The 21,315-nt window shown below is 37.8% G+C and overlaps 2 protein-coding genes across 4 annotated transcripts; one reads left to right on the top strand and one right to left on the bottom strand.

The window, feature by feature from the left end:
* Positions 1–7,901: 7,901 nt before the first annotated feature.
* On the top strand, positions 7,902–13,534 carry LOC123867578 (dynactin subunit 4). Of its 2 annotated transcripts, XR_006796445.1 has the most exons (9): positions 7,902–8,110; positions 8,988–9,252; positions 9,841–9,995; positions 10,316–10,478; positions 10,964–11,147; positions 11,713–11,929; positions 12,153–12,295; positions 12,963–13,232; positions 13,490–13,534. XR_006796445.1 is itself a non-coding variant. In XM_045909672.1 (8 exons), the coding sequence occupies exons 1-8, from the start codon at positions 7,982–7,984 to the stop codon at positions 13,171–13,173; spliced, it is 1,467 nt and encodes a 488-aa protein (XP_045765628.1). In that variant the 5' UTR covers positions 7,902–7,981; the 3' UTR covers positions 13,174–13,534. The 2 variants fall into 2 exon arrangements, 1 of the variants encoding a protein (XP_045765628.1); XM_045909672.1 differs by having other exon boundaries at positions 12,963–13,534.
* On the bottom strand, positions 8,751–19,437 carry LOC123867580 (protoporphyrinogen oxidase). 2 transcript variants are annotated; one of them, XM_045909676.1, is made up of 4 exons: positions 18,626–19,437; positions 17,229–18,020; positions 13,255–13,259; positions 8,751–8,761 (listed from the first exon to the last, which is right to left on the bottom strand). In XM_045909676.1, the coding sequence occupies exons 1-2, from the start codon at positions 19,262–19,264 to the stop codon at positions 17,238–17,240; spliced, it is 1,422 nt and encodes a 473-aa protein (XP_045765632.1). In that variant the 5' UTR covers positions 19,265–19,437; the 3' UTR covers positions 8,751–8,761; positions 13,255–13,259; positions 17,229–17,237. The 2 variants fall into 2 exon arrangements, with proteins under 2 accessions (XP_045765632.1, XP_045765631.1); XM_045909675.1 differs by lacking the exons at positions 8,751–8,761; positions 13,255–13,259 and having other exon boundaries at positions 16,572–18,020.
* Positions 19,438–21,315: the final 1,878 nt, after the last annotated feature.

Raw genomic sequence — 21,315 nt, 5'->3', positions numbered from 1 at the left:
AATAGTGTGTACACATTATTATATATGAGAATGAGAAAGTATATTACCATGAATTTAAATATTTCATGTTGATTTAGACAATTCTAAATGTAACAGAGAGAACTAAGTGGTAAAAGAAAAGGAGCCATGTGGCTATTTTTCCGTATTTAACGTTTCCAGCTCAACCGCTTTAGGTATATTATGTCCAATGTCCATCTCTGGAATGTCTGTCTATATCTGCACCAAACATCAAAATCAGTTAAACGTACAGTGAAAAGGTAAATCCCACCAAAAATATTTCATGAAAAGGATGTCGTCGACATTCCATCTACACGCACGAAACGTTTGCGTCTTCATTCCTAATACGCATGTCTAAGGTTTGGAATACTCTTCCGCGATCTGTGCTTCCCACCAATTACAATCCGGGTATCTTTAAAACAAGAGTGAATAGGCACCTTCTAGGTAAACGCGTCCCATCTTAGACCACATCATCACTTTCCATCAGGTGTGATTGTGGTCAAGCGCTTACCTATAGTGAATAAAAAAAAAGACTCACAAGTTTATAATGCTTAAAGTTATGACAGTATTTTCGCATTTATAAAATCAATAGATGACGCCTGAAAGTTGCAACTTCGTCCGCGTAGATTTGGTTTTAAAATATCCCATGGGAACTCTTTGATTTTCCGGATGGAGATATTAAAACCCATTAAGGCCTTAATATGTCAGTTAAAAGTATTTAAAAGACATGGTTCGCGAAAAGCTAACAGACAGACATGCACACTTTCGCAGTACCAAGAATGGATAGAGTATGAAAGTATACATAGATGCCTAGATGAAGCAAGAAATTATAATTGGCCAAAAATTAGGCCGAAATGTTGGTAATTTTATGTAATGTTTACGCATTTTATTACATAAAAAAATTACACAAAAATTTTAATTTTATTACACAAAACTGGAGTTATGCAGATTCAATTTCCTTGTCATAATGTTACACTTAGCGGTTTGTCCTTGACTTTATTATTGAACAAAAAATATGTAAGTTAATGAATAAATTATCTAACTACAATGAAAAGAAGAAAATCTAAATACAAGATGTTAGATAAATGTCTGTAACATCCCGTCAAGCTATGGTAAGGACCGAATGTGTGAGATTTTACCAAAAAATCTCGTAGCGTGATACCCGTAAAACCAGCATATAACTCCAATGTGACAACCCTACAAACAGCTGATCGCGGAAATCAACAGATCGTCTCCCGAAAGCAATGCGCGGGACTTCAATTACTTTTATACATGGCATATTATGGTATACTTATATTAAATCTATAAATAACTCAAAATTTAAAAACCCCCGACACAAAAACGTCTAGGTATAAGAAAACTAGAAAACAGCTGATAACTTTCAAACGGCTGAACCGATTTTCTTCGATTATAGCTGAGAACAAAAACTCTTTGTATATTTTTAATGTAAATAATAATAAATAATAAAATAAATAAATAAACACTCTCGATCAAGCCACCTTTCAAACAAAAAAAAAACAAAAATAAAATCGGTTCATTCGTTTAGGAGCTACGATGCCACAGACAGATACACAGATACACACGTCAAACTTATAACACCCCTCTTTTTGGGTCGGGGGTTAAAAAGAGCAGCCGCCGAGTTTCTTTCTGGTTCTTCTCGGTAGGAAAGGCATTCCGAACCAGTGGTAGATGACTTTGAAGATTCGAAAGTACTTGTAAAGTTTAATTGAATAAAAATATTTTGAATTTTGAATTTTTCTTTGAATAATTGAAAGGTCAAACACGATCTACGTTTTTGATCGTGATTTGAAATACCTACCTTGACTGTACATTATATGTATAGGAGGCATTTCATTTAAATTGATTCACTTTGGTTGAAATGAGAGGCCGAAATGAAAGGCATGAAAGGCAACAATGACATTGAATGATACACTTATATTAAGCTTAAGTATATGGTTCAAGTTGCTTCATCAGAAGTGAACCGTGTAATATGGTTACTCACACGGATTAGTGTAACGAATATTGTTTTTAGGGTTCCGTACCCGAAGAGCTATGTCGGTTACTCTGTTTCACCTGCGGATCTCCTCATTTCTGATTTGACCACGCAGAGAAGCTCCATGCAAAGCATAGCTCTCTCCATCACCCGCAGAATGACTGCGCATTCCTATGTAGTTATAGAACTACTAGAGAATGCCCGCGACTTCGTCCGCGTGGATTTAGATTTTTATAGATCCCGTGGAACTGTTTAATTTTCTGGGATAAAAAGTTGCTTATTTCGATTACAGGGACGCAAGATACTTCGGTACCAAATTTCATACAAATCGGTTAAAAGTGGATGAGTCTTTGGGAATCCCGCGGGAACTCTTTGATTTTCCGGGATAAAAAGTAGCCTATGTCCGTCCCCGGGATGTAAGCTAACTCTGTACCAAATTTCATTAAAATCGGTTCAGCGGTTGAGCCGTGAAAACGTAGCAGACAGACAGACAGACAGATAGACAGACAGACAGACAGACAGACAGACAGACAGACAGACAGACAGACTTTCGCATTTATAATATTAGTATGGATAAGCTATTTGTATGGTAACGCACTACATCCGACTTCCGTCATTCGTGAGAATATTATCACGGATGTGCCTCGGATTCAAATCGGACACAAAATGTAGATATGTTAAAGACGTCCAGTGAATAGCTTGGTTTTGGATCAGAGGTCGGATTAGTAATCGTAAGCAATATCCGAATTCGGTCCGAGATTTTTATTTTCACGGATTCGGGTCGGGTGAGAGCGTAATCGCAAACGAAGAAGACTTACTGTTTTATCCTAGTCGACAGAGAAAAGTCCGCGTCAATCGAAGTAAAACTAAACACTGGCCAAACGCGTGTCAGGAGCATAGCTAACGTAGGTTCCGTAGTCATACTTATACCCAGTTGCTACAAACTTTGACGGACTTTATCAGTTTATCACATTTATCACTTATCATTCCGTAAACAGTATGATTTTTAAATACATACCTATTCAACGACATATATCACTCGTAGAGGTAAACCAAATTTTTTTTCCGCTCGCACTTATCATATTCAGGGCTAGCGACCCGCCCCGGCTTCGCACGGGTAGACATTTATTTTTTCTATTTTCCGGGATAAAATATAGCCTATACGGATTCGGAAGAATCCCTCTAAGTAATGGTAAAAGAAATTTTGAAATCGGTCCAGTAGTTTTTGAGGCTATTCAATACAAACATACAAAAATACAAAGGTTTCCTCTTTATAATATTATAGTATAGAAGTAAGGAGGCGGTACATGGTATTCTGATAGTTTTTTTTTCAGAATTCAAATATACTTACCTACCTCTATAGTAGTAACACGTTTCTATTTCTTATTTTACGACGGCCTCAAAAACTCTTCTTCCTTTTTGACTTCTTTTCCAACTCATTGGCGGTTAACTACTGAGCATGGGTCTCTTCTCAGCATGAGAAGGGTTCAGGAGAGACAGACTGAACGAAAGATGGACTTTCGAGTGAAACATCTAATAAATAATAAATAAATAAAGGTTTATTTAGCTCATATACAGAATCACACACAAAAAAAAAACAAGAATAAAAATAAAGATACAATTAAACTTGAATATTAATTAAACTTAAAACTAGAAAATACTATTATACTATTGTTGCGTCTGTGAGCTAAAAGGGCTCTGCCTCAGCAAGATGCTGCAGTATTTGACTACTGCAGTGCCGATTTTCAGGCAGAGCCCTGGTGTCACGACCTGACAACGAAACAGTGCATCTGCATATTAGATTAAATAACAGATATTAAAAGCAACCAAAAAAGAAAAAAAGAATTATTAGTAGGTCTATCTGTGTCGTCATTAACGCCGCGTCAGCGACGCCGCCACGTGCTACATGCTTCCATAACGTACCTACTAGCTGATGCCCGCGACTTCGTTCGCGTGGATGTAAGTATTTTAAAAATCCCGTGGGGACTATATGATTTTCCGGGATAAAATGTAGCCTATGTGCTAATCCAGTGTATAATCTATCTCCATTCTTCAGGCAAATCCGTGCAGTAGTTTTTGCGTAAAGGAGTAACAAACATACACATTACACACACACATACACACATACCCACATGCACACAAACTTTCGCCTTTATAATATTAGTGTGATAGTGTAAAGTGTGATAGTGTGAAGTGTGATAATGTGATGTGATTTGCATAGTAGGTAGTAGCCTGATGCTCTGTCGTGGTGTCACTCGCTGAGAATCCACCTGTTCATTCCTTGCTTTACTACGGTACCTTAAAAAAGTGGAGTAATTAACGCCGGTGACATAATTGGATCCCTCGTGTCGCAATACATTGATTACGACATTAGAAAGCCGCGGGCGACGCGCCGGGTCCACAGGTTCCTGCTGGCTTGCCTTAAACAGAACGAGCTGACGGTGTTGCCACCTGAAACTAGGTGAGATATTATATTTTACCAGCGTCGTATCATAGTAAACTGTAACCGACATAACTCAGCGGGGTGCGAAGCTGAAGTGGCAATGGGCAGGGCACATAGTTCAAAAAACCGGCCAAGTGTGAGTCAGCCTCGCGCACCGGGGGTCCCATACTCGGGTACTTTTCCCGACATTTTGTACGATAAATCAAAAAATATTATGCTTAAAAATAAATAAATATATGTTTTAGAATATACAGGTAAAGCCCTTTCATATAGGTAATACCCCACTTGGTATAGTTATCTTACTTTTAAAATTAAAACACATATTTTAAATTTTTTTTAATGATAAATTCACGGTTTTCAGATTTATTCCTTTACTTGTGCTATAAGACCTACTTACCTTCCAAATTTCATGATTCTAGGTCAACGGGAAGTAGGTACTCTATAGATTTTCTTGACAGCCACGACGGACGGACGGACAGACATACAGACAGACAATAAAGTGATATTATAAGGGTTCCGTTTTTCCTTTTCAAATACGGAACCCTAAAATCGATAGGCGTTGGGATCCTAGATAAGGGGCTTGATTTTTTTAGGATTGATTTTCATAAAATCCTTACGTAGAGGATGTTACACCCCTACAAGAAACCTTCCTGCTTTTCAAGGTCCTGCGTGGTTTTTGAGATTTCGTGATTAGTCAGCTCAGATTAGTGGTAACTTCGCTAGATATAATACCTACTGCACTGCCGAGTTTGTTACTGGTTCTTCTCGGTAGGAAAGGCATTCCGAACCAGTGGTAGATCGATTCAAAAGTACCTGTAACCTACTTGTAAAAGTATATTTCAATAAAAATCTTTCAAGTTTATTATTTCATTTCTATAGATGTTGCAATCACTATCGCCTTCACATTGCCATTCTGAGAAGACTTAACATTGAATTAATGTTTATTGCAGTTTGAATGGCCAATGGTTCCGATCATCAGCTTAAAAACTTCCGAAGCTATCAATGTTATTGATGATCGCTTTGCGTAATAACCCACGGATAAATAAATAATAATTGTTTTATTGATAAGTTGACCCACTATGACAACGATATCACTTCTCAGCTAGTGGTAAATGAACCGAACTGCTGGAAGCGAGAAGACATATTGTTTTAATTAAAAAATCGTCTAGGTGCGAGTCAGACTCGCGCACTGAGGGTTCCGTACTCAGGTATTTTTGTCGACATTTTGCACGATAAATCAAAAACTTACGCATAAAAATAAATAAAAATCTACTTTCGAATGCACATGTAAAGCCCTTTCATATGATTTCCAATTACTTTGAAAAACTGATATTTGTTCATGAACACATTTTTAAGACCTATCTTCTTACCAAAGATGATTTTAGGTCAACGGGAATTTTACCCTACTGGTTTTCTTGACAGAGACGACAAACGAACAGACTCACAGACAGACAAACAGACATACGACGAAGTGATCCTATAAGGGCTTCGTTTCTCCTTTGAGGTACGGAACCCTAAACAAAAGCAGTAATAGCTTAGTGGTTAAGACGTCTCTTCGGGGAGTTCGGAGTTCGAGGTTACACACCTCTAACTTTCCGGAGTTATGTTATTCCAAGCAATTAAATATCGAGTTTGCTTTAACGGTGAAGGATAACATCGTGAGGCAACCCGCATGTCTGAGAGGACTCCATAATGTTTCTCTCTCTATGTTTCAATCTCTAAGATGTATAAGATCTGCCAATCCTCACTTGGCCAGCGCGAGCGGTCAGCGTGGTGAACTATCGCAGAACCCTTCTCATTCTGAGATGAGACCTGTGCTCTGTAGTGGGCCGGTGATGGTTTAATCATAATGATGATGTTGAAGTACTACCGTATAGATTTTACCCATATACTAAAAGCCATTAAACACAAGTGTAAATTAAAAATTTATAACACCCCCGACAAGTGAAGGTTACAGTAACTAGAAAAGAGTTGATAACTTTCAAACGGCAGAACCGATTTATAGCTAAGAACACTTTCGATCAAGCCACCTTTCAAACAAAAAAAACTAAAATAAAATCGGTTCATTAGTTTAGGAGCTACGATGCTACAGACAGATACACAGATACACTCGTCAAACTTATAACGCCCCTCTTTTTGGGTCGGGGGTTAAAATTAAGAAAGAGAGTTTACCTACTCGTTATACGATAACTTAAGGAAACTTTAAAAATATACTTATTCACTGAAAGTGTGGTGTTTCATAATGCCATATCTAGGCTGCGAAAGGACAATTTCTTATTGGATCAAGGTAGCAGGACAAAACTTCAGAAACACAATTTCTAGGGCAAACGTATCAAGTTTCTTGCATAACTTTTTGAGTTTTCGTGATAGTGCTTTATGTACCTAAGTACCTAGTGGGTAAAAGTGGTTAGCGAATAAAAGTGGTTCAACACCTACACGCCTTGACACTATTTTATAACGAACTAGCTTAAGCCTGCGACTTCATCCGCGTAGACTTCACCTATTTTACCCCCCTTAGTGGTTAAATTTTCAAAAATCCTCTAGTTAGCGGATTTCTACGTCTAGCTATCTGCTTGCGCGTGCGTGTATGAAGTCACTTCATACACGCACGCGCAAGCAGATAGCTGTGTGTGTGTGTGTGTGTGTGTATGTGTTTGGGTGGGTCATAGAGATATAATTATCTGATGTTCATGCTTCAAAGTTTGGAGAAATCGTTGGATTATTATCTTTTTGTTTTTTGGAAAGTATTGTGAATTGCGTATTGACATTGCTTTACTCTTGGTGTGGTTATGTGAGTAAAATTTCCCCAAATTACGGTAAAACCTAAGCTGCAAATAACGATAGACAGATGGAATGCAATGTTTTTTTTTCAGAATACGATGCATTGTGTTATATCGTGTATTATTATGAAGATGAAAATAGCTTAAACACCAGGCACGCTTAAAAATTTAAAATAAAATTATACCTATATTTAAAAATGTAATTCTTCCATAGTTATACATAAATATTTTAAATTGTAATTATAATATATCCACTCAAATAAATCATAATATCTTAATAATTGTGATATCCGAAAAATCTGAAAAAGAAAACTAAACTAAGCAAGTAAGCTGTGTCTGTAACAAAACTGTCAAAGCTTTGAACCTTTGAGCCTTACATGGACTGTCAAGTGTATTTTTGCAATAACATTTTCAGTATTTACTAAAATGGTTAGTAGGAAGATATTTTGTAAGGTAGGAAGATTTAGTAAAATTTCGCATTTGTGTTTGCAGTTGCCTTGAGAGCCTAGTTATATCAGCTCTATGGCCAGCTGTTACCATAGAGTCAAATTGACATAAAAGATGACAGTAAATTCTGTCAAGTGTCAACTGTCCTGTCAGTTGTCCACAGACCACGAATCCGGAGACTTGTTTATATACTATCTCTATGCCGGAGACAGTTGGAGTTGTCACTGTCAGTGAATGCAAGTGACAAGTGAGTCAACATCTCGTAAATGCAGTGTTATTTATTTCGAGATTTTAAATTAAATTGAATAAAATCTCGAAACCATGGCTTATTTAACTCAACCAGATTATGTGAAATATGTTTGCTCTTGCGGGCAGTTGAAACCAATAACGAATCTATATTTTTGCCGACACTGCTTGAAAATACGATGCGGTTTCTGCATCTGCCATGAAGTAAGCTTTTTACTGTTATTCCTTTAGTTATACAGCTATTCTATACCGAAAACTTAGCATTAAAACTTAGTAATATCAATAATCTTTAATCAATGTCCATAAGGTTATATAAAGACGTGTTCAATTGATACAATTTTCTAAATTATGCATGAACTACCGTTGCTTACATTCATTGTTATTTAGGACTAACTGGCTCACCCCGACTTCACTTGAGTATCTCACACTCTTCTGAACGGGGGTCTATGTTATAGAAAGAACCTGTCTGAAAAATATCAAGTTCCTAAACCAAGCCAACATACAACTCCAAAAGTAACTTAAAGCTGTACGTTGATTTTTCAGTCAGCCAGTGCCTTCTCTTATATTATATTAATATTGTTGAAACCACTGTTTGACGAAATAAAATAACTAAACTCTCATTCACAGTTTATAATTTATTAGCTACTAGCTGACGCCCGCGACTTCGTCCGCGTGGATTTAGGTTTTTCGAAATCCCATGGGAACTCTTTGATTTTCCGGGATAAAAAGAGGCCTATGTGCTAATCCAGGATATTATCTATCTCCATTCCGAATTTCAGCCAAATCTGTCCAGTGGTTTTTGCATGAAGGAGTAACAAACATACACACACACACACACACCCACACACATACAAACTTTAGCCTTTATAATATTAGTGTGATTCTATCTAGACTAATGTTATAGATGTATAGTTTGTAAGTTTGTAGAAAGTAATCTCTACTGAACCGATTTTGAAAATTCTTTCCCCAGTAGAAAGCTTCATTATTCCTGAGTGACCCTGCATCAAATCTTACTCTCTCAAGGTTCTGAAGGTTTCACTTCTTTCACGGGTGAACTGCACAGATGTTTTTATTCATAAAGGTTGACTCCCACTACTGTGCGAACTGTCTGGAGAACATGCCATCATCTGAAGCGAGGCTGAAGAAGAACCGCTGCAGCAGTTGCTTTGACTGCCCCAGCTGTTTCCACACCCTCTCGACACGGGCCACGTTCGCGCAGCCGCGGCCGGACCCGGCGGCTGGGGATGCCAAGGTGGAGAACAAGCAGGCCAAGAAGATGTACTACCTGTCGTGTTTCAACTGCCGCTGGACGTCGCGTGACGTTGGCATCCCTGACCAACCTGTTGGTAAGGATCTCTGAAATACTAGCAAAAAAAAATTCATTCTGTGTTAACCGTCAATCCTTAATGGCAATCAGTTTTGCTGGGACAATAACCTATTTGATTGTAAGAATAGCTTGAGCAAATCTTCCGTCATTTAACTAAAAGCTGTTAAGTGCAAAAAATATCTTTGAGTTATTGTCAAAAAACATGAGTATTTTCAAAAACTAATGTCTCTAAAAAGTATGCTACATCAATAAAACATTGGTCCTACATAGCATTTATTTTTTAAACATAAGTTTCTGAAATTTCTGTTTTTTAGCGATAACACAAAAATTTGCAGGATGGCAATGATCACCATGTCTGATCTTTAACAGTATCATATCAATATCATTTTTAATCTAAATCTAGAGAACTGTACATTCAATTAGTTGTAATGCTAGTTTGTTTGGAAGCAATGACACTCCTTTAAGTTTTTTAGATGCAAATTCATGCTGAAATTTTAGGTATGTAAACATTAACAAATGGTTTGAATTAGATATATGTATTTAAGTTTGAATCTGCATTTTTACATGTACTTTTTACTGTGAATAATATTATTTTTTCATCCATCAGCTTCAGGAGGTTGGCCGGAAAGGAACAACCCGTTCTCAGCACGCATCAACCAGCTCCTTGACTACTATAAGGCTATAGCGCAGCAGGAGAAACAGGAGAAACTGGACAGAGAGCGGAAGAAGTTCGCCATCAGAGGGAAATACATCACTCTCACTGTATGTATCTAACTTCAGAAATAAACAACTCATTGGCAATACACATCAACCAGCTTTTTTTCTATTTTTCACCATTTTCTGGCAGATCTGTTGGATCTTTTTTAAAAATTAAGTTTGACTTTCAGTTAGTAAAATATGTTTCAATAAAATTTTCTGTACCTTTCTTTTCTTGATAACCCTGTAAACAATAAAATGTGTTCCAATAAAGAAAAATTGCCCCTTTTCTTGTCAACCCTGGAATAAACTAATAGTATTACAAATACTAAACCAAATTAACCAGTTTGGTGCAATTAGTCCTCAATCATATTATTTTGTATCAGGATAAAACAGGGTTGACTGGTGCGATGGCTCGCAACATAGCAGGACTACCGTCCAGTGAAAGCTCTTCCTCAGCCATCGCCAACTTCGTGCCCAGCGTGGCTAGCGCTGAAGTTGAGGAGTTGCCAGAGGACTACCATCTGAAGGAGGTTAACTTGAAGCAGGGTGAGTGTGAGATTTTGGGGTGGAAGTCTCATAGGTATAATGTTGGCTGTACCATTAAGGTGGTATATTGGAGCGCCATCCCATAAATGGCTGCATTACTCCACGCACGATCGAACTTGAGCTTAGTACAGTACTACTGATTTTATAAGTTACGCGGATGCCCCTGCGCAGAAATCTTATTTTTAACTGGTGCGAAAAAAAAAATCAGGCAATCATAGTCCGCTATTTGTTGTTGCCTACGCGCCATGTTTTGTACGCGCGAATTATTATGAGCGAGATTGCACAAGTCTCTTGTTCTTGTGTTTAAAATCTTAACTTCAAACAATAAGGTATGTATTTCATTGGTGTATTTCGGTTTAGTCTGCGTTAGGCTGCGTTTTACGACTTAAAAAGTGTATGCGTATAAGGTTAGGAGCTGTTCCGGCGTGAAGTACCGCTTAACTTTGTTAAGGATAAACTATAACTGATGAATTTGTTAATTATAGTGACAACAATGGCCCAGCGGCTGGCTTCGCCCGAGTGGCAGCCGACCAGCGTGTCGCGCCTGCACCCGGTCGCGCGGCCGCTCAGCGTCAAGCGCAGCCAGCGCTGCCGCGCCTGCGACCACAACCTCACCAAGCCCGAGTACAACCCCGGCTCTATCAAGTTTAAGATTGAACTGCTCGCATTGTGAGTATACAATCCTTCTTCCGGTACGAAAGCGCCATCCCTCTCCAACTATTCGAACTAAAGCTCGGCTTTTTATTCTAAATAACGGGTACATACCTGTACCGCCGATATTTCGACTCAGTTGCATGAGCCGTGGTTACGACGGGACGACTATAAAATGTTAAACAACGAAATAAACTTAAAATCACAAAGGTGCAGGGCACAGGCCTGCCCGCGAAATTCAATGGCAGTACCATCTCCACAGGTTTATTTAAAAATCTTTACTTGAAAGTGTTCAGTTTAAGAAATTAGGTAAGGTAAGTGATGATCCAGTCTAAGATGGAAACGGGCTAACCTGGCGTAGCAGTTTTCACTAAATGCATACTCCTTTGGCTTCTACACTGCAGCGTACCGAAACACTAAATCGCTTAGCGGCGCGGCTTTGGCAGTATGGTGGTAACTAGCCACGGCCGAAGCCTCTCACCAGACTTTTCTTAAAACCATCATTGTATCAGAGTTATACATTCTTTAGATATTGTTGTTCCTATTTGGATGATACCAGGACATTCTTTCATAATATTTCCAGCTACCACGTGCCAGAAGTAAAGATAATATCTTACGAGAGTGTGAAGCCGGGCCAGACGTCAGCCTTGCTGCTGAAGCTGACGAACCCCACGGCGCATGAGATGACGCTGCGGATCCTGTCGCCCACGGACAATACCGAAATCATTCCCGAAACTGAAGAAAGGGACGAGCCGAAGAGCATCGAGAAATCGCTGGAGAAATCTCTTAATTTGGAAAAGGTGCGTTTGACATTTAGAAACCTTTTAAGTTATTAAGACCTCAAAAAACCGGCCTAGTGCGAGTCAGACTCGGCTATAGGCTATCATAGCTTCTATGTGCAAAATAAATTGTAATCGAAACATATTGTAGCTTGCGTTTAATTTATATTTTATCAGGTTATGGGCCCAGGGCGCTTTTATATTCAAAAAAATTCATAAAAAAATAATATCCCTCATTCCTTAGGACACGTCGTGGAGCAAAGTGATCGAGAGGAAGCCGGCTCTGCCAGCGTGCAGCCAGATTTGCGTTCCGGACGTGACTTTGACACTCGCTCAAAGAGACGACGCCGCCGAGTATGACGACGATCCCCAACACGATACTAGCGAGTGAGTGCTATAATAAATTGCCTTTATCTATAAATAGCTTACCCGCTTCGGCTTCACTCGAGTGGCATTTTGGAAAACAGGTGAGGGGATGGAATTTTCGAAAATCCTAAAACATGTTTTTCATTTTTGAATGAAAGCCTAGATATCGATTTTCATCTGTATAACTTTAAAGATTACGTTTCCCAAAACTTTCTACGCTTATTTAATGCCCCTTAGGGGTGGTATAAAGTCTCTCTGGGTGTGTAGCTACATTATAAAATTCAAAACTTCAAGTTTCGAACCCCAGCGGTATAGGCTGTGCATTGGTAGTCAGTCAGGCCATCTTTTTATATGTATAAATTACAGTTTCGTTTTCAAGATTGTAGCTACTAGAGGATGCCCGCGACTTCGTCCACGTGGATTTAGGTTTTTAAAGATCCCGTGGGAACTGTTTGATTTTCTGGGATAAAAAGTAGCCTATGCCCGTCTCCGGGATATAAGCTAATTCTGTACCAAATTTCGTCAGAATCGGTTAAACTGTTGGGCCGTGAAAAGCCAGCAGACAGACAGGCAGACAGTTTCGCATTTATAATATTATGGATATATTTTGGATTATATTTATGGTTATATTATTATGGATATTAGTATGGATAATGAAAAAAGGGACAATGTGATGAACTTTTTGCAGCATAATCATGTGGAGAAAGTCCAACAAGCTGGCCCTGAGACTGAAAGTAGCAACGGATTCGACGGCCGAAGCGGGCAAGCCTGCGCTGGTGGCGCTCTCTCTACAGTACTCGTACCGCAACACCGTGCCGCCCTCGGCGCAGTCGCTGCAGCACAGGGACCACACGCTGCACACCACTGTGCTGCTCGACCTTGGCCTTGTCCGCGAATAAACAGCTTGCTAACTCAAATAAACAACTTCCACACTCAAATAAACAGCTTTCAAACTCAAATACACACCTTTCAGACTCAACTCATGCTGATTGGGGAGTCAGTTTAAAATCTATAGCAAAATTTGTGTCGATCATAGAAACAAACAGAAGCGAGTTAATAAAAACGTGTCAAAATGAAACTTATCCATTTTGAAATCAGAGATGGCCGACGTATTTTTCTTAGATTGAAAATATGAATTTAGTTTTCGATTTGTTGGGGTGTCAAAAACATGCAACAAACAGCATGCAAATTCAAATAAACAGCTTTCAAATTCAAATAAACAGCTTGCAAACTCAAATAAACAGCTTTCAAACTCAAATACCCCCGCACACCCCCCGCACAGCCGCACCGGGTTAGCACGTAGGTTGTGGGCATGTGCGAGGCGTCCCCCCACCTCTTACTCCGATCGCCATCTCGACCTGTCGCGTACTATAATTATATGAAGTATTAGTATAAAGTGACTTTTTAAAGTGTAATGGCATATCTAATCATTCTCGTAACCTATAAAACCTTTGTTTTTAAAATGTAGATAAGGCAAAATGCTTATCAATTAAGGTTAATAACTCGCGCGCTTCTATTCATATTAATCTGTTTTTTCTATTAATTTTATCGTTCTATATGACAAACTATTAATTGTAAGTGTAAAATGTACTGGCTATACTCAACGCAGCGAGCCGAGTCCCTATGAAAAATGACGTCGAATTTACCTTTGACCTTTAGAAACTAGTCAGACTTACATCAACTAAATACGTGAATATAGCCAGTACATTCTATACTTACAATGGAAATCACTAACGATAGTTTGAACGATATTGTATTATTAGTTAGTGTGATAGGATATGATGTAGACGCACAACAGACGGAAACGTTTAAGTTCGGAAACCAGCCCAGAGAGAAGAAAGAAAAGGATATGATGTAGTTATAGTAGATGTAGTTATTTGATATTACCCGACTGCGATGCCGCAAAAGGGGGGTTGTGTAATTCTACCGTTTTGGTCGAAATCACGAACTTTAGACTTAATTTTAGCACAGCTTTAGGCTGCTTTGATTGGAAATGAGTACCAGACCGTCGTTATTTTTACAAAAGCTGAAAGTTTCGCTGCATATTGTCCCCAAAACTGGCCAGGCACATTGCCAGGCACTTAGTGTGGTGGCAACCCCCTGCCAGACGCCCTTTTTTTTTTTTTTTTCCTCTCGTCTGGCTTTACACTGATTAGCCAATGTCAAGTTTGTAGTTTTTTACAAGTTAGGAAACTATATGTATAAGTATGGATTTCGTCTGTGCCGGCGCCCGCCGACATACACGCGGCGCCCCTTTAGAGCGCTTCCCAGTCAGTTCCACCACCAATAAACACCAGCAGAACACAAAAACCGGCCACTTCTAACAAAAAAACACTCCAAAAAGTCACAACACGCGCGCCAGCAAACGCCACCACAGACGAAGTCCCAGACGCCCTTAAGTATAAGGGTGTCTGGCAGGGGGTTGCCATGATCCTAGGTGCATGATGAGATTTCTAATACTATTGTGAAGAAAATATAAAAAAAATTAGAGTTTATGTTTTGACGTAAGATTATTTTACACCTTTATTACCTGTTATCTTCCAAAGTCACATGATTCAAACTTTATAGTCGCTGATCGTTCCTCCCTGTGTTCGGGACAATATGCAGAAAAACTTTTATAAAATAACGAGGGTCTGGCACGCGCTAGCTCTCTCTATATTTTCTATTCACTTAGAGAAGTTAGTATAAGGCTATCTCCTACTATCATCCCACGTTATCCCATACAAATGATAGAGACAAAACATTTTCGTATGGAATTTCGAATGTTTTGAAAACACGTTTGTGATTGGTTGGTAATTCAAAATGGTTAACGCCCACTGAGATTTTTGTCACTGTCAATTATATGGGATTACGTAACAAAGATTTTCCGTGGTTAGTATAATGCCACTCTTCATCACCTCAAAGCATTCAAGAGGTATAGAGTCACCAATACACACACACTGTATTTATTTATCTCAATATATAAACAGCTGCTATTGTCTTCAGACGGAAAATATGTTCTGTATCTGTTGCTATAGCATCTCTAGGATAAAAAATTTTAGTTATTAATTGTTAATAACTAAATCTTCCATTTTTCATCAGAGGTTGATATCTTCCACAACACACTACCAAAATTCAAGAAACAAATAATAGAATTGTTAAGGTCATAAATCGGTTCATATTACATACTATTATTACACATTACTTAATACTTGTAGTCAATTTTCACCATTAATAATTGTTCATTAATAACTAGTTAGTATTTTTATTTTACTTTATTTTAAGGCATAAATTTTGTACATTGTAAACTTTTTTATTGTTTAATAATAATTATTTTTTATTTCTTTTGGCACAAGTTGTGACACCTAATTAATAAGTTAGATATTTAATTATGTGTGTGTGTGTATGTATAGATTTAAGAATGTATTAATATTATAACTTTCTGGTGTCCTAATAAATAAATAAATAAATAAATAAATTAAATTTAGTTATTAACTGTTAATTAAGTAGGTAGCTAGTAATTTATTGAGTAAAATATACACGCTTTTTATATAAATTATTTATTATTCTTATTAAATGCTACTAATTATTATTATTATCAGCCAATTAATGGTTAAATAAAATAGATTTTATCTATCAATTTGGATTTTTATTTCTATCCCATCATGTAAGTTTAAGTATTATCTTATCTATCATAATATTTGTGTCTTTGTCTGTGTGAATTCAAGTTATTAATAATCCTGTGAGCATTCATATTCCGGAATAAAAAGTAGCCGGTCTATATTCATACAAAAAAAAATCACGTAAATCCGTTATGGCGTCATCGAATGATAAACCTAATTATTAAAACGAAAGAGGTCAAATCAAATACATAAAAAACAGTAGAAAAAAATATAATTTATTAACTTTTATAATAGAAACAACATAATATCACGTAAAATGCCACAGATATATTTATCTATATACTTACTATCAACGGAAAGAAGTTGGTATGCTCTCTCTGTTACGTTAAATTCCATTTAAATGATATGTATCCCATGAAAATGGTATGCATGGGTTTATGTATTCAGAAAGACCGTCATACGAACTTCTTTACGTGAACAGAGTTTAGTAGATCATAAGCACTCTAGTCCACTCCACAGAATATAATATACTAGCTGATGCCCGCGACTTCGTTCGCGTGGATGTAGGTTTTTTAAAATTCCCATGGGAACTCTTTGATTTTCCGGGATAAAAAGTAGCCTATGTGCTAATTCAGGGTATAATCTATCTCTATTTTAAATTTTAGCCCAATCCGTCCAGTAGTTTTTGCGTGAAGGAGTAACAAACATATACACACACACACACACACACACATACAAACTTTCTCCTTTATAATATTAGTGTGATTCTGTTGAGTGGAGTATAATATATTAGTATACTTGTAGTTATGACATCAACTTTAACATATTTAAATATATGTAGGTAAATTCATTTGAAACACATTAAAAGTAAATAAATAATTCAACAACAAATTATTGAACAAGCATCCACTTTCGACTTAGGTTTTGTACAAATCCCATGGGAACTCTTTGATTTTCCAGGATAAAAAGTAGCCTATATCCGTTCCAGAGATGTAAGCTAACTCTGTAGCTATCAAAATCAAATCAATTTCACTATTATGTATGAAAAGCTAGCATACAGACAGATACACTTTCGCATTTATAATATTAGGTAAATAAAAAGTTTGAATATAATATGGATTATTGAGATGGTATCCTCAGAGCATTTTCATTATACAATCTTACTTTGGACGTATGTCGAGTATTATACAGTAGGAAGAATATTTAGTGTCTTTTTTATTGTACAAATCACTTAAAGGGTATAGTGCAGAACTGAGGAGGTTCCTGTGGTAGTGGAGAGGTGCGGGAGGGTGACAGCTCTCGAGTGACGTCATCACACCCCTCCCGCACGCCCCACTACCACAGGAACTCACTCATAAGTCTTATTTATTAATATCCTCTTCAACTTGAGTCTTAGCAGAATAAATAACATCATTGATACCCACTCCGTCATAACTACTACCAACTAAAGATATTGGCAAGTTGTTCCTACTCACATACTCTCTTATTTTACCCACCCTCTCGTAATGACCTATCACATATTGGGGTATGCATTTGTGCAAAATATTTACATGGTATGCCGACACTGCTTCATCAATTTTCAAAATCATTTTAATTTCTTTAACTGCTATATCTAAAAGTTTTTCTTTGGTCACATCAGCCCCAAACTTTTCTACAAACCACCTTCCCCCTAACATGACAGTTAAAACTGTGCCGTTTTGATCTGGAATGCAGCAAGAATCAAATACAACGCCCAATATAGGAGAATTCTCAATAGGAGGCACTAGGAAACCAAACGCTGGCGTTATCAAAGGTTTTTGAGTTGAAAAATACAAGTTTACAATACCAACTGTGACAAAAGGGATATCATTTAATAATTTGGTCAAATCTGGGTGCTGTCTCGATACTAATTTAGCCAGAACATGCGATGGTATGGATGAGTATATGTGGTTAGCTGATAAAACTTCTCCATTGCCCTTCTTAAGATTGACTAAGCTGGAGTCAATGAACTCAATCTCGTCCACTTTGCTATTGAGCTGTAGGTCAACATCATGGTCTTTAAGGTACTGTTTCATTACTGCAGGGATGGTGTCAAGGCCACCTCTTATTGAGTACACATTCCATTTTTCCTCTATAGCCCTTTTTGCCAGTTCACTCAACTTTATCTGAAAGAACAATGAGAAATAGCTTATCCATACTAATATTATAAATGCGCAAGTGTGTCTGTCTGTCTGTCTGCTACGCTTTCACGGCTCAACTGCTGAACCGATTTTAATGAAATTTTGTACAGACTTAGGATACATTTCGGGGAAGGACATAGACTACTTTTTATCCCGGAAAAACCAACAGTTCCTGCGGGACTCTTAAATACTCATCCGCTTGATCGATTCGTATGAAATTTGGTACTGAGGTAGCTTGCGTCCCTGTAATTGACATAGGCAACTTTTCATCCCGGAAAATCAAACAGTTCCCACGAGATCTTTAAAAACCTAAATCCACGCGGACGAAGTCGCGGGCATCCTCTAGTTTGCTGATATACAATAATTTTATCTCTTACATGTATAGATATAATATGTACTTATATGTTTCTTTAAACAATTAAAATATTATTTGCTGCAACAGTGAAGGAAAACTGTCAGTAAGGTAATCAGTTCAATTTTTTTATTATTCCAATACAAGTAAGCCCTTGACTGCAGTCTTAGTTGGTTGTAAGTGATGATTCAGTCTAATACTTAGAAGTTAGAATATAAAGTAAGTTGTGGGTCATTACCTCTTGCTGGTGGTTCGATCTGAAGAATGACTTCATTACTCCCTTTATCACGCCTCCATCGTTCTGTTCATACTCAAATAATGTTTTCATCAGGAATTTAACAGAAATCTCCTTGGCATCACCCGCACAGATTCCACAAATCATTGGCGCAACTGCATAGTCTGCTATCTCTTTACCGAACCTCCTCTCAACAAAGTTATAGATCGAGTCATCTTTCAACTCCTTCTGTGGTGATCTAAGATCGTTAAGAGCTGCGTAAATGAGTGGCTTCGAAAAAGGCTTGCGCTTCTGAAAAACCCCTTTCAAACTAGATGGAAGCATGTGTAAAGTGTTATTAACATAAATCATTCGGTTTCTAGCTGCAGGGTGATCCGGTTTTATAGCAGAAATATGCTCGCTGAGTCCCAAATCTTGCATCATGTTTAAAGTATTCAACCCGATCGTACCCTTCGGCCGGATCGTCCGTGGGCCTTGTTCGAATATGTAATCTTTAGTTTTAATAGACTTTATCCATCCGCCACAGTAGTCCGTTGCTTCGAGAAGCATTACTTTCAAGTTATTGTTGTTGGTCAAGTTATTTTTCAGCAAATAATAACCTGTCGATAAACCACCTAAACCGCCACCAAGAATAGCTGCCATTTGACCCGTTTTGAGATTTATTTGAATCTAAAATATTGTTAGTTTATTTTTTAATTAATCAACAAAATGACAAAAGTTCTTTTAAGTACGATCCGTACAATACGCGTTAAACATTTTTTTAAACACAACAAACAACAAAGTATGGCACAGTCCCGCCAGGCAAGGCAAACAGTCGGCTGCACAGTCGGCTGTCGGCAGCACGTCGGCAACGATCATGCGATTGATGACAGTGACAACTGACAGCCCGACAGGCGACAGCCATAGTCAAACTTGACAGCACAAAGTATGACAGGCATAGACATATAGCTTCTTTCGATATAGTGGACCCTAATATATAATCCTACTCTATGCCTTACATTGATTTTTATGGACAACAGCAGCTCACGCTTGATCAAAAAATTTACTATGCCTTTGTAATCACAAAAAAAGCCCTAAAAGTTCCAAATACAGTTTTCCTGTATCTCCTAATTAAGGGGCATGACACGTGTCTGCCCACGAAATTCAAAATTTGGTTTTTCGCAATTTGTATTCTAATACGACAACGTAGGCTGGCATTTTAATTGCGGCAATGGCAGTATTATCCTCTCAGGTTTATACAAAAATCTTTATTGGAAAGGGCCCAGTTTAAGAAATTAGCTATAGTATCGACTAATTTGTCACTCATGTCAAACTCATTATTTTAACTAACTTCTTAAACTGAACACTTTCAAGTAAAGAATTTTATGTAATCCTGTGAAGATTATAACTACTGCCAGTGTCGGAGTTAGAATGCAATAAGCCTACTTTGTCGTAACTATTAGTTAGTTTATAAATTGTGATAAACCAAATTAATTTTGAATTTCGCGGGCACACCCGTCTCATGCACCGTTTCATGTCATTCTCAAATAATTCCGAAATCCCGAATCAATCATTTTCATTCTTGTAAAGTTGTTAGTATTTATTCCTAGTTTTGGCCAATGGGGTTAGGCACTGACAGAGCTCTTTCGTTCGTTCGGTTTTCGAGGCGATATCTGTGGCTCGGCGGTTTTCCACTTTTTACTTTTTTCAGGCCGAACACGAGTCGGCAAGGCCTCCGCCCTCAACTGGCTGTTATATTTAAAAACCAATTTAAGGTTGGCTGTTTACTTAGTTCCAAATATTTCGTCATCGCAGTGAACAACGAGGAAAATGTGCTGTGTACATCAGATTATTTAGCAGCTACATGATACATCTTCGACCATTGCTTCGTTGCCACATGCTACCAGAAAGCCGTCGAAATACGCCTAGGAACTTGGTCTAGAATCTAGATAACCCAGTATTAAGTACCTAGGTAAGTACCTACCTGTTTTTTGTGTTCAAACAATGACTTTCTTAGTTACTTACTTATAAGTTATAACCCTCATTTACGACATTCAAGTTCAGAATACAGACGTGACGTCATGGGATTCATTCGATTGCATTCTTGTCGCCACATCTTTTTGAAGCTGAAACCATGAACGTATAAATACTGCTGAAACTCGGTAATGGTGTTTGATCATGGAAGTGGAACTACATACTTAGGACTTAGGAGAAATCTGCTTAGCTTATTAGTAGGTGGCACCTACCTATTTATGCATTTGTATTGTGTTTTTTGTTTGACCACTACCTATTCGAAATTCGAATAAACATAGCTGATAGCCGGTATGTAACTTGTATACTATAGAGTACTTACGCGACAGATCGAGTAGGGTGGGGACGTCCAGCACACCCGCGCTAAGTGTGGGGCGCCCCCCGCCTCATACCCCGATTGCCACCTCGACCTGTCGCGTACTATAGGTATTAGAATTTGATTAGAATGCTTAAATTCGTTAAATCTGTAACATAACAAGCATTTTCAATTCGGTTTAAGTAGATGGGATAGGCTTGTAACTAGTTTTTTGTGTTTTTGTGTAAAATAAGTAGGTAGGTACGGTAACTACGGCCATTTTGTGACTATTCTGTTCGTAAAGTGTTCTTATTGGCTAGTTAATTAGTTCGCTATTTCAGTCACACACATTCATTTGCAACTTCATGCATAGGTAATGGTTGATAAA

This window comes from Maniola jurtina, chromosome 8 (assembly GCF_905333055.1).
Source record: "Maniola jurtina chromosome 8, ilManJurt1.1, whole genome shotgun sequence".
NCBI classification, from domain to species: domain Eukaryota; kingdom Metazoa; phylum Arthropoda; class Insecta; order Lepidoptera; family Nymphalidae; genus Maniola; species Maniola jurtina.
The sequence above is the reverse complement of the archived record's forward strand: the minus strand, read 5'-3'. Positions and strand labels throughout refer to the sequence as shown.